General features: G+C 54.1%; 2 protein-coding genes across 2 annotated transcripts; one reads left to right on the forward strand and one right to left on the reverse strand.

Annotated features, from left to right (window-relative positions):
• Positions 1–62: 62 nt before the first annotated feature.
• LOC117654141 (caspase-8-like) lies at positions 63–2,892 on the reverse strand. Its single transcript, XM_034400352.1, has 10 exons — positions 2,738–2,892; positions 2,488–2,649; positions 2,273–2,387; positions 1,903–2,166; positions 1,592–1,828; positions 1,267–1,501; positions 1,069–1,194; positions 860–991; positions 446–727; positions 63–344 (listed from the first exon to the last, which is right to left on the reverse strand). The coding sequence occupies exons 1-10, from the start codon at positions 2,755–2,757 to the stop codon at positions 175–177; spliced, it is 1,743 nt and encodes a 580-aa protein (XP_034256243.1). The 5' UTR covers positions 2,758–2,892; the 3' UTR covers positions 63–174.
• A 1-nt stretch (position 2,893) lies between these two features.
• LOC117654151 (zinc finger protein 511) lies at positions 2,894–4,133 on the forward strand. Its single transcript, XM_034400362.1, has 3 exons — positions 2,894–3,177; positions 3,272–3,473; positions 3,550–4,133. The coding sequence occupies exons 1-3, from the start codon at positions 3,044–3,046 to the stop codon at positions 3,994–3,996; spliced, it is 783 nt and encodes a 260-aa protein (XP_034256253.1). The 5' UTR covers positions 2,894–3,043; the 3' UTR covers positions 3,997–4,133.
• Positions 4,134–10,572: the final 6,439 nt, after the last annotated feature.

A 10,572-nucleotide genomic window follows, 5' to 3' on the forward strand; every position in this document is an offset into this window, starting at 1 on the left:
TGGCCACATCTTTGTGAGCAAGAATCAGCAGAAATGAAAGGGAACTGAATGAGACACCAACAAACAGTTGAAAAATTAAACACATATATTATACAGTTTTGTTCAGCTCAAAGTTGCTCACAGAAAGTTGAAGTACGAGAGGAGAGTGCCTGTTCAAGACAAGGAAGCACAGGTTCACTGATTTCTTTTTTCTTTCTCAAGCTTCAAGGCTAACATTTTAATTTTATGTGCAAGTCCTCCTAGCTCTTCTTCGCAATTTTGTTCACTGTCTTCCTCTCTTCTTTCATTTTCTGTCATCTTGCTCTTAGCATCTGGTGGATTATTTTTGACCTCCTCATTTTGTTCTGAAACAGGGAAACAATTTATGCAAAAAGTATACGGCAATTTTTAAAGTGTATAGATAGGTTTCATCACAAACTTAATAATAGTTCAAATGAGCACATACGCAAATAAACTGTAGGGTTTCTTGGCATACACTCTGTCTTTTCGACATGTTCCCACACTTGCACTAGAGCATCTGCTTTCAGTTTCTCCTTTTGGGGTACACCCAAATACAATAATTTCTTCGGAGTGACTATCAGCTCTGCTGTCATGGAAACTAGTACGCCTGAGCATTCAACTTTTTTGCTGTCTAGGTCTTTATTTATCAGAGTCGTTATTTGATTCAAATCACAATCACTCCCAAATTGAAGAATGTGTTTACAGAAACTTCGAATGAAAAAGGAACCTGCAAACATACACAAAATCTCATAACATTAAAAAACAATTAAAATTTTCTAGTTAAGAGGAATGATAGTGAGAAAATCAAATAAAAAAGAAAATGTTTCTTTTTTAAAAAACCATGAGTAACTTAACCCACCATGTACAATGTCACGATAGGCAGCAAAACCTGACACACTAGATGACAGCTCGAAAATATCCTTTAAATTTTTTGAAACAGAGTCAGATTCACTCCCCACTCCATCTTCTTCAATATTATCTGGCTTGGTTGCTGTTGGATAACATAAGCCAATAAATAGCTAAACACATAAAGAATGAAAATATAATCATTCAAAATGGTTGAAGTACCTTGAGAGTTCCCTTTGCAAGCTTGATTCAATAGGAGTCTTGCAAGACCCTTTGTGTCAGGGTGTCTCAATTCAGCACGAATTGCATCCCAAGTAAGTAAATTGCCTTTGGTGCAATAAACCCCATCTAATAAAAAACAATTAGTAAACTTTTAACTAAAAGTAATACTTTTTCAAATTGCTTTTTGGCAGTTCTTACCTTTATCACCATGGGCCAAAATGGCAACGGCAAAGCACCTCTCTTTCTTGCTTTTCTTAGCCTCTGAGCAAAATTTTGCCAAATTCTCTCTAATAATTAAGATGATGTCTTCCGCTGTCGGATCCGGAATAACACTCCTCTGGAAGCCCAGTAACTCAAATGTGTTTTGAAGCCTATCTACATCTACATGAGAACCATTTCTCACACCAAGAGAAATACCATTACCATTGACCACCTGAAAATTTTTTTTCAATGACTTGACAGTTGCAGGCAAGACATGTCATTACAGAGGAAACAACACTTAAAGTTATTGAACTGAAATTACCTCTTTGCCATAGTCCACTATATTAAAAATTAATATGGTGCCTGGATTTTCAGGATCAAGATTAAATCTAACAGAAGGTGCTTTCCTCCAAGCCACATTTTCAACACCATTCTCGACACTGATACCTGGTTGCTCTCCATTAACAGCATTTTCAATACTTTTCAGTTGGTGAGCCCAATAGTCTTTTCCCAGTCTTTTCAAACAGCTAAATAGCAGGGATAAATTCACCCTCTGGTCCTGTAAATAATAGAATCAGATATAAAGTATATTTTTGTCTCCACTTAACAAAAATTTTTTTAAAAAACCAATACCTTTTTTTTCAACTGTATAAAATTTCTGGACATTAAAATTAACAAGAGACACTCTGGAATTTCAGTATACTTTGCTGGCACACTTTGTAGTTTTGTTTCTTCTATTATTAACAACCGCAGATCATTCCAATCATCTTTGCTGAGGTCATCCACCATTAAATACAGAACTTTTCTTATTAAATCTACATGACATGAAGTGTTGGCCTGCTGAGGTAAGAATCTTAACTCAAGGTCACGTTGATTTGCATCCAAAAATTTTATAATCTGGTAAAATGAGAAAAATGGCATAAAACATTTCAAAACATGTTGGTTCAAATGTCAATAGAAAGACAATGAGAACATACTTCACAAGAAATGTGTTTAGACTCACCCAAAATTCTTTTATGATCATCAGAGCTTCCAGTAATCTATCTGACCAGTTTATGCCCTTAGCAAGCAATGATTTTGACCACTTTACAAGAGGCCCTTCATGAAACACTCCACCACTATCAGAAAATAAAAATTTATAATACAAAAATAATGACTAAACTTACTGTCAAACTCGACTATCTCGAAGGTTGATTAATTAAAATATGAAATACTAACTTGAAAAGTACGCTGTCGAGGACAGGCAGATACCTTCGACATGTGTGTATTTCAGTACAGATGTCCTGTAGTGCCATATCTACAGTATCATACAGTAGAAATATGCATCCATATACTTCTAATGGGTCCATCCGAAGCTCTATTTGAGCAACTTTCTCTGGGCTATGGGAAAATTTACAAACGCTTAGAGCTTGAAGATAAACAACCATTATAATTCAATAATCATAAAAAATTTAAAAAAATGTCTTACCTTAAAAGAGAGTGAGCCATTCTCAATTGGCACACCCGTATACTTACTAAACGACAAAAAATGTAAAATTACATATGAACTAAACAGCCAGCAGCCGGGGAATAACCTTTGTTTGTACACATAGTGAGTGGACCCCTTATTCTCAGCTGAAGTAAACTGCCAAGAAAACGAATCTGGCTATTCACAGAGTGATTTGTTATTGTTTGCATAACCTCCGAAACGCAACGCACTACCTTAAGTTTTCTTAACTTGATCGTTATTTAATCAAGCTTCTCCTTGATCGTTCATTTCATAACGTCAAGAGATATGTCAGGCACGAAAAAAATGATTGGTAGACGAGTGCCCACGGATCCTTTTTTCTCAGAGGGAGACTCAGTTTGCAATGTATACAAACGTTTAGGGGTTTTTGATATTGACGATGAAGAATTATGTCACAAGGAGTAAGCATGATTTATTAGAAGAGTACTTAATTTCAATTTAACATACTTCAAAGAACCACAATGTTCATTTTCATCAATGATCGTTTTTCCTTAGGATAAATAATCTCATCTGCGAAATCCCAGGATGTACTACTCAACTTAAATCTGTCATGGAATTAGAGCTGCACTACAATTCTATTCATCGTTACACTTGTGCAACTTGTCGTAAATCTTTCGCATCAGCACACTTACTGGATTTACATATAGAGGAAACACATGATTCCTTTTTTGCAGTTCAAGCTGAAAGAAAACCTATGGTAAAGTCATTTGGATTCTTAGAATCCCTTGTTTTTTTATTGATAAACATGAAATCATTTTGTGTTTTGGTTTTAGTATCGCTGCCTTGTGGAAACCTGCACAGCTAGATTCACTACAAGCCAGGAGCGACACTGTCACTGTGTTGACAGCCATGCATATCCACCCAGATTTCGGTGGGTAACGCCCAAGGTATCCAAACCAAACTCAAGTAAGAAGAAATTTCAAAGGCAACAGAAGAAGGAAAAGCATGACATGGATGTGAATGCCACTGAACACAGTAATACAGGAATGGATGTTGATGAAGACCAGGATCCAAAACATTCACAGCCTGAGAGGAAACCTTTCCGCGGATTTGTATTTGGACGAGGAAATATGAAAAAGTCTTTCAACCCCAAAAGTTCAGATTGGCATCGGAGGGACAAAGCAACAAGCACTGACAGTGCCTCTGCTAGTGCCCTTGAAGGATCGCAACTGAGCACAGACCTAATGAACAGTCTGCCGAGTTCTGAAATGTCTTCATGATCACTAATAATGCTATCTCATCGGAGTAAAATTTTCAATTTTCTATAAATGTACAAATTTTTAATTAAATTTTATATTTCTTGTTAAAGGTCAACTCGATGATGTGATACTAAAATAAAATACCTAGACAAAGAAAATGTCCTGTAGTGTAAATTAACCCGGCAATTTTAGTGAATCGCTCAAAGAGCTTGCAGCTAGGAGGAAAGAACACGAACAGCAGTGACAGCAGGATAACTAATCCTCTGCACTGCCAACGCCATTCAGAACTGCCTCATTCGGTAGCATCCTCCCTCAATGCTTGCAGAAGGCTCCACGGGCCCCACGAGAGGGCGCTGACGAGCGTTGGACGAGCGAACCGCATCGCCGTCTGCGTCTCCACCAGTCTCCGCGCGACACTTCGATCGGTTTAATTATCCTCTCGGACTGATTCCGAGCGGGTGGTCTCTCCGTCTCTCTCGCACCCATGCTGGACGCCGCATGGGTGCGAGAGAGACAGACCGGCGTGCGGTGCACACAGGAGGCGGGGCGAAGCGCGAAGGGGAAGGGCGCGGGCCTTCCCTCCCCGGGGGTGGGGCCCTGTGAGGCCCGGCAGCCCTGCCGAGGGGTGGCTGGCTGGCCATGGCTGGCTCGGGGTGGGCGGTGGGGGCTCGTGGCGCTCCGGGTCTGGCGGGGCCAGGCCAGCTCAGCCCCCTACGCGAAGCCCCGCAAGTGAATGACGACCGAGTATAACGAACTCACGAATACACAGACAGGCACACGGCCGAGCCGCGGCGCGCCAGCCAACCCCTTGGCTCTGTGGGGGCTGCAGACTGATTCCGAGAGTCGTTTTCGTCGTTCTGTCTCTCTCGCGCCCCTAGGGGAGGCCCCGTGAGTGCGAGAGAGACAGAGCGACGAAAACGACTCTCGGAATCAGCGTGCTGCCCGGGCTGGGGGCTGGGGCGCCTCAGCCCGGGCTTGTTCACTGCGGTCCTCATTACCTGGCGGAACAGTGAGACAGAGACAGTGAGTCACCGCGCGGGTAGCTGGCCGTTGGTAGCCGTTGGTAGCTCGCCGCGCTCTGCGCTTTGAACCGGCGCCAGCTCGAACCACCAGCGCGGCGGTGGCGGTCTTGCCGACAGCCGCAAGATTGATTAAAGCGAAACGCGATCCGGACGCTACGCTGTGACACTACGCTGCGATGATCCGGCCAATCTAGTCGCTAATCGGCAGTCGGCGGCGGCCGCGGACAAGGACTCCCCTTTTCCACGCGCCCCGTGCCGTCAACACACTGCAAAAAAGGGGTCGGGGGGAATTGAAGATCGCCGGCACGGCCTCCACCGGCACCTGCGAAACGCGTGTCAATTGATGGCTACACTTTGGTGGGTTTGCGCGCGACACGCGCGACACGTGTGGCCCGGCCCGGTTGGCCCGTCTGAGCAAACAGAGTCACGTTCGAGGGGGTGATGTGGGAGAGCGGAGAGGAACGGCCGGAACGTCCCAAGTCCCCACCTGGCGCGCGGAGATGAGAAACGGCTCCAATCATCTCAGCGAACCGCGGCAAGTTCGCGGCCTCGCGGAAAGGCTCTTGAATCGTCGTAAATAGTTAAATTTCCGAGTAGTTTTTGTCATTTTACGCACGGCGCTCGCAACGCCCACCCTTCACGAGCCATGGGCACCAAAAAACGTGAATTCGTTTGTTTGTCAGGTTGGCGGCACTCCCTGCGCGGCTCAGCAAACATCGGCAAGGGCGCGGAGGCTGGTGCAGTGCGAGTGCGTCCGCGGTCTCGGTCTTTGGGGCGTGGCCTGGCGTGGCCTGTCCGCGATGCAGGTGCGATACGCGTCCCGCGCCAATCCCTTGGCCAAACAGCCGCCGCCGCCCTGGCCACGCCACTGGCGGGCACTGGCCGCAGGTTTACGGTGTGTCACGGCAGCCGAGGAGGAACCACGAACCACGAGGAACACGCTGGAGTATCGGAAGGAACGGGTGGACGGATATCGACGGATATTCGATACCGGACACGTCGGTGGCGGGGCGGGGCGGGGCCCTACCGGCCTGACTGACCTCTTCCTCTACCCGGCTCAGTGTGGCAAGCCTGTCCGGCACTGGCCCGGCCCGCCGGTGTCGTCGGGTACCTGCACCCTGTGCCACCGAACAGCCAACGCGACGCTCACCGACGTAGGTCAGAAAGATGCAGACAGACAGGCGCTCTGCTCGCCGCCCCATTTCGGGTCCTTCCCCGGTGCTGCTGGGACTTGGTTACGTCGTTTGTGGACACGAGTAGGTTGAGGTGGACCAGCGCAGTGTTTGCTTAGCCGGCTAATGCTTCCCCTCATGAGGACGTCTTCATTGACGGGTGGCGGCGGGACAGCGCGGTCGACCGCAGCAGAGCCACCCCTCCACACCACTGCAAGGCCGGTGGCCAGATCCTTGTCGGAACAGTATCACTTCGCGGCGACCGCCGAATCTCGCCTTATCAGATGGGGCGCCGCGGCGTGCACCGTGAGAGTTTCACTGCCTGAAAAGAGGGGAGAGTTTCAGTCAAACCCAAAGGTGGAAAACTGGGAAGGGAAACAACACCACTTGACGTCCGTTCAGGAAGGACCAGTGACCATCCTCGAGCGCCAAGCAAAGACGAACAGCGGGCGCCATCGGCCCGCCCCGCGTTTAGGTCGCCGCCGTCGAGCGCGTCGGACCGCAGGCAGAGGGTCGTTCTGGGCGTGCCGTCGCTACCCCGAGCGCGAGAGCATCTCCCCAAGGCTAGCACTGAGTGTCTCTCGCGCGCGGGGCAGCGACGCCAGTCGCCATTGTTGCGGCGCGACTGTGACAGTGGCGTGGTGGCGTACCGGTTCCGGCGGGTTCCGGCCGGCCACCCTGCGCCCTGCCAGACCCTCGGCCCGGCCGCGTCCCTTCCGGCGACGAGGCCATCACGCCATCCATGTCCTGCAGCAGCAGGCCGAGTCCGAGGGACAGTCCTGTCTCTCTCGCACGCCACGGGCCGACTAGGGCCGCCCCACGAGTGCGAGAGAGAGGCCTCCCGCCCGGAGTCAGCCTGCCGGCCGGGCAGCGGGCCGACGGGGCGAGCAGCGCGTCATCCGGTATCGGGTTGCACAATTGTTCCAATCGAACGGATTCCATCATCAGTCCAGTCAGCCAAGTCGGCCCGACGCGACTCCGGGACTCCGGGAGAGCAGCAGCGTCCTCGTTCGACCACCCCGGCCACCGGGAAGAGCGGAGGTGGAGCGACGAGATTCACGACCGACGCGCCTTTCATTTTGGTTTTCAGAGGGGACCGCAGAGGGACAGTCAGGCTGACACGCTGACATCGTTTCCGAAACTTGAGCAAAAATTAAAGTTCAACCAAAACAACGCACTCGCCAAAGGATACATCTCTCACTGATTTCCTGAACGTGGAAACTTCTGTCTTTCTTCTTTCAGCTCAGGCTGAAGTGGAAGTTGAGAAGAATCTTGGCAGAATTTGTAGTCGTTTCCTGCACTGGCGCGGCGCGCCCCTGCGGCCGTCAGGTGTCGCGGCGAGGGTGGCGACGCCACGGAAGAAGGCCCCCCCCCCCCGCACGTGAAGCAAGGGGTAAGGTTGCACGCGCACCTGAGTGACGGACGGGACGGGCAAGACGGGAGTCCGCTCCGCGCTCTACGGGGTAAAGTGTTCAACATTCGATCTTCGGGGCCCAAGGGCGAGACAACTGAGGCGGAAGGACTCTCGTCTGGAACTGGAAAGGGCCCAGCAGCAGCAGACAGCCCTTGGAGCCCTTCGAGGGCCCGAGGCCTCGCCCGGCGCCTGCAACTCCTCGCCGGCGCCCAGGCGGCCCCCTGCAGCCTGCAGCCCCAGGGCCAGGGCCGACCGGGGCCAGGGCCCCGCAGCTAGCAGCGCCAGCGCGCCAGCAAGCTAGCCAATGCTTAGCGGGCTATCGAGTTACCGAGGGGCTTGTGCTTGTGCAGCGGGCGCGGCGCAGCGCAGCGGGCCCGCCCGGCACCTTCCCTCGCCCGACTCCCCGACTCACAACGGGGCTTTTCTTTTCAAAGAGTTGGGCTGGGCGCCCTTTCCACGGCCGCTGCACTAATCAAGGTTGCCCAGCCGCGAGTGATGTTCCACAGAAACGTGTGGACGCGATGCTCGCTTTTTTCGGCGCAGGCGAGACATCCCAGCAGACTGATTCCGACAGTCGCCATGTCTTTCTCGCTCTCAATGGGCGTCCCCTGCAGGTGCGAGAGAGACAGTATCGGAATGAGCCTCCAGCCCGGCCCACGCACGCGGACGACGTCGACGCGACACTGTTTGTCCACCGTGGGCACGCGCCGCCACGGCCGCGGCCCGCCTGGCCCGCCCGTCCGAATGTTGTTTGTGTCAACAGAGAGAAGCCCCTGACTGCCCCTGGCGCTGCAGCCCGGCCGCCCCGCGCCGGCCGCCGAGGAGCAATGACTCTGCAGCCAAGGGCCCGAAGGGGTGGACCGGCCGGCCGGCTGCTTGTCAAGGTCCTGGCCGTCCCGCCCCGTCAACGCGTCAACGCGCGTCTTCGCGTCCTCCGTGTGCGATGCAGCAGGCGGGCCAGTTAGTTCCCGCGTGCCTGTTTGTAAATCCACTGCAAAATGTTCAAGGGGGTTCGGCGTCGGGCAGGTGAATCGGGTGCGAGAGAGACAGAGCGACGAAAAAGCCTCTCGGAATGAGTCTTTGCCTGCTGCAGTGCAGCCACCTGCGGCCCGGCCCGGCCCCACCTTGGGCCCCATCGATCACCGCGTCGCTGCGTCGCCGTCGCACCGCACACTGACTTGATGCGGCACGCCGGCACGGCAAGTCGATGATGCGCCCGGCCGAGCCAGCCGAGTGGACGGAGGACTTCCGTTCACAAAATGAAACAAAACGCGAGCGTCGCATCGCCCGGCATCGCCAGCGCTCGGCCTGGCTTGGCCAGCGAGGCGGACTGGCCGTCTGCACCGTCTGCACGCCGGGGCCGTACCGCCAGTGTACCGGCAGCAACGCCAGCATCGGGGGGACGGCACTTTCACGACGGCGTGGGCAGAGGCCGCCAGAGGCAGAGGCCCTCCAGATGGACACGGACGAGGCGGAGCCGGCGGAGCAGAGGCGAAGCGAACCGCGCGGCAGTAATCCAATTCACTTTCCGAAACGAACGGCCGGCCCCGCCCGGCTGAGGAAACGCCGCACCGCCGTGGTGTTCGTCGGGGGGCTGATGGCTGATCCGGACATCGCACCCCGCCGAGCGCCCCGCACCCCGCCGTTGGCCGTTACTAGAGTGACGTCCAGCCGGGCGGCGCGCAGATGGCACTGCAGGCCGCCGAGCAGGCCGTGCAGCAGACTGATTCCGAGTGTCTCTCACACGTGTAGGCGACGCACCATGAGTGCGAGAGAGACAGAGTGACTCTTGGAGTCCGTCGGCAGGGTGACGAGTACGTTGACCACGCCTGGATTACCGGCACCAGCGGCCTAGCAGACCTGTCATGCCTTCGCCATGAGCTTTGTCCGGGACGCCCCCCCCCCCCCCCATCTTTCCTCATCGCATATTGAACCCGTTAGGAAGTGGCGGTGCCTGCCCTCTCCCGGTGCCCTCACCGACACCCCCTCCCCCTCCCCTCCTCGCACCCTTCCGCGTCACTGCGGAGGATCAACTCCCAACACACGCTGGGTCGTAACAGGATCAGAGTCCTCCTGGTGGAGAAGGGGGGGGGGACTTCCCCCTCCCCTTCACCTTTGCCCTAGGCTGGTTCCCTTCCTCCCTCCGTAGATCACCTGTCCGGCCAAAGTTACGTCACGCCGGTGCGCGCGGCTCGTGTCCAAGTAGTGCCAAAAGCCGCCAAGGCGCGCCAAGGACCTCGAGTCCAGGTCGGGGCGAAGCAGTGGCGCGCCCAGCAGTGGTGGGCGCCTCCTGTCCACCGAGTCCCCCCGAGGCCCGGTAGTGCCCCGGCCCGTCCGACGGCGCGTCCGACGGCCACGTCCTGCGTCGTCCTGGCGAGCAGACGGGCACGGCCTCGTCGCACCCTTTCCCCCTCCCCGGCCGGGCTGTCGTTGTCGCAGTGTTGTTGTCATCGTCTTAACACATGATTGGGCGGGGCGGGGCGGGGCGGGGCGGGGTGGGCGGGCGGGAGCGGCGGGGCGGTGGGCGGGCTCGGGGGTGGGTGGGGTGGGGTGGGGTGGGGGCGTCGGGGGCGGGCTGGCTCCCTCAAGAGCCTCATGGTGCGGGCCAGTACGGTTCGCGGGTGCCGCAGTGCCGCCCGACCCGACCGACATGTGGGCAGAGCAGGTCGGAGACTAGTCGGCAGGGAGTAGCAGGCGACTCGCACGCCGGCCGCGCGACCGCACGGTGACCCGAGTGACCCCGCGAAGTGACCGGCAGACTGACGCCGCGAGTGACGCCGCGAGTGACGCAGTGAGAGTGACATGCGCGGAAGGACGCGGAGGAGAGACAGTGGCGTGGATTCGCCACGCGTTTAGGTTCCGCGGAGGAACCCGAGTGAAGTGGTACCAGTGAGAACGCCAAGCCCGAGGGGATTACCGCGACCGACGCCTTCCAAGGCCAAGTTTCGCTGGCCTCGCGGGGCGCGCCGTGAACCGAACCGCCCCCTCT

Source organism: Thrips palmi, unplaced genomic scaffold (assembly GCF_012932325.1).
Source record: "Thrips palmi isolate BJ-2018 unplaced genomic scaffold, TpBJ-2018v1 HiC_scaffold_1, whole genome shotgun sequence".
NCBI lineage: Eukaryota > Metazoa > Arthropoda > Insecta > Thysanoptera > Thripidae > Thrips > Thrips palmi.

Bases quoted from the DNA above. Each gene is read 5' to 3' on its own strand.
- LOC117654141 (XM_034400352.1), bottom strand. From the start codon at position 2,757: ATGGCTCACTCTCTTTTAAG. The intron at 2,167-2,272 runs GTGAGTCTAAAC...TCATTTTACCAG, and splicing joins TGATCATAAAAGAATTTTGG to ATTATAAAATTTTTGGATGC. The intron at 1,502-1,591 runs GTAATTTCAGTT...AAAAATTTTCAG, and splicing joins TAGTGGACTATGGCAAAGAG to GTGGTCAATGGTAATGGTAT.
- LOC117654151 (XM_034400362.1), top strand. From the start codon at position 3,044: ATGTCAGGCACGAAAAAAATGATTGGTAGACGAGTGCCCACGGATCCT. The intron at 3,178-3,271 runs GTAAGCATGATT...GTTTTTCCTTAG, and splicing joins GAAGAATTATGTCACAAGGA to GATAAATAATCTCATCTGCG. The intron at 3,474-3,549 runs GTAAAGTCATTT...TTTTGGTTTTAG, and splicing joins AAGCTGAAAGAAAACCTATG to TATCGCTGCCTTGTGGAAAC.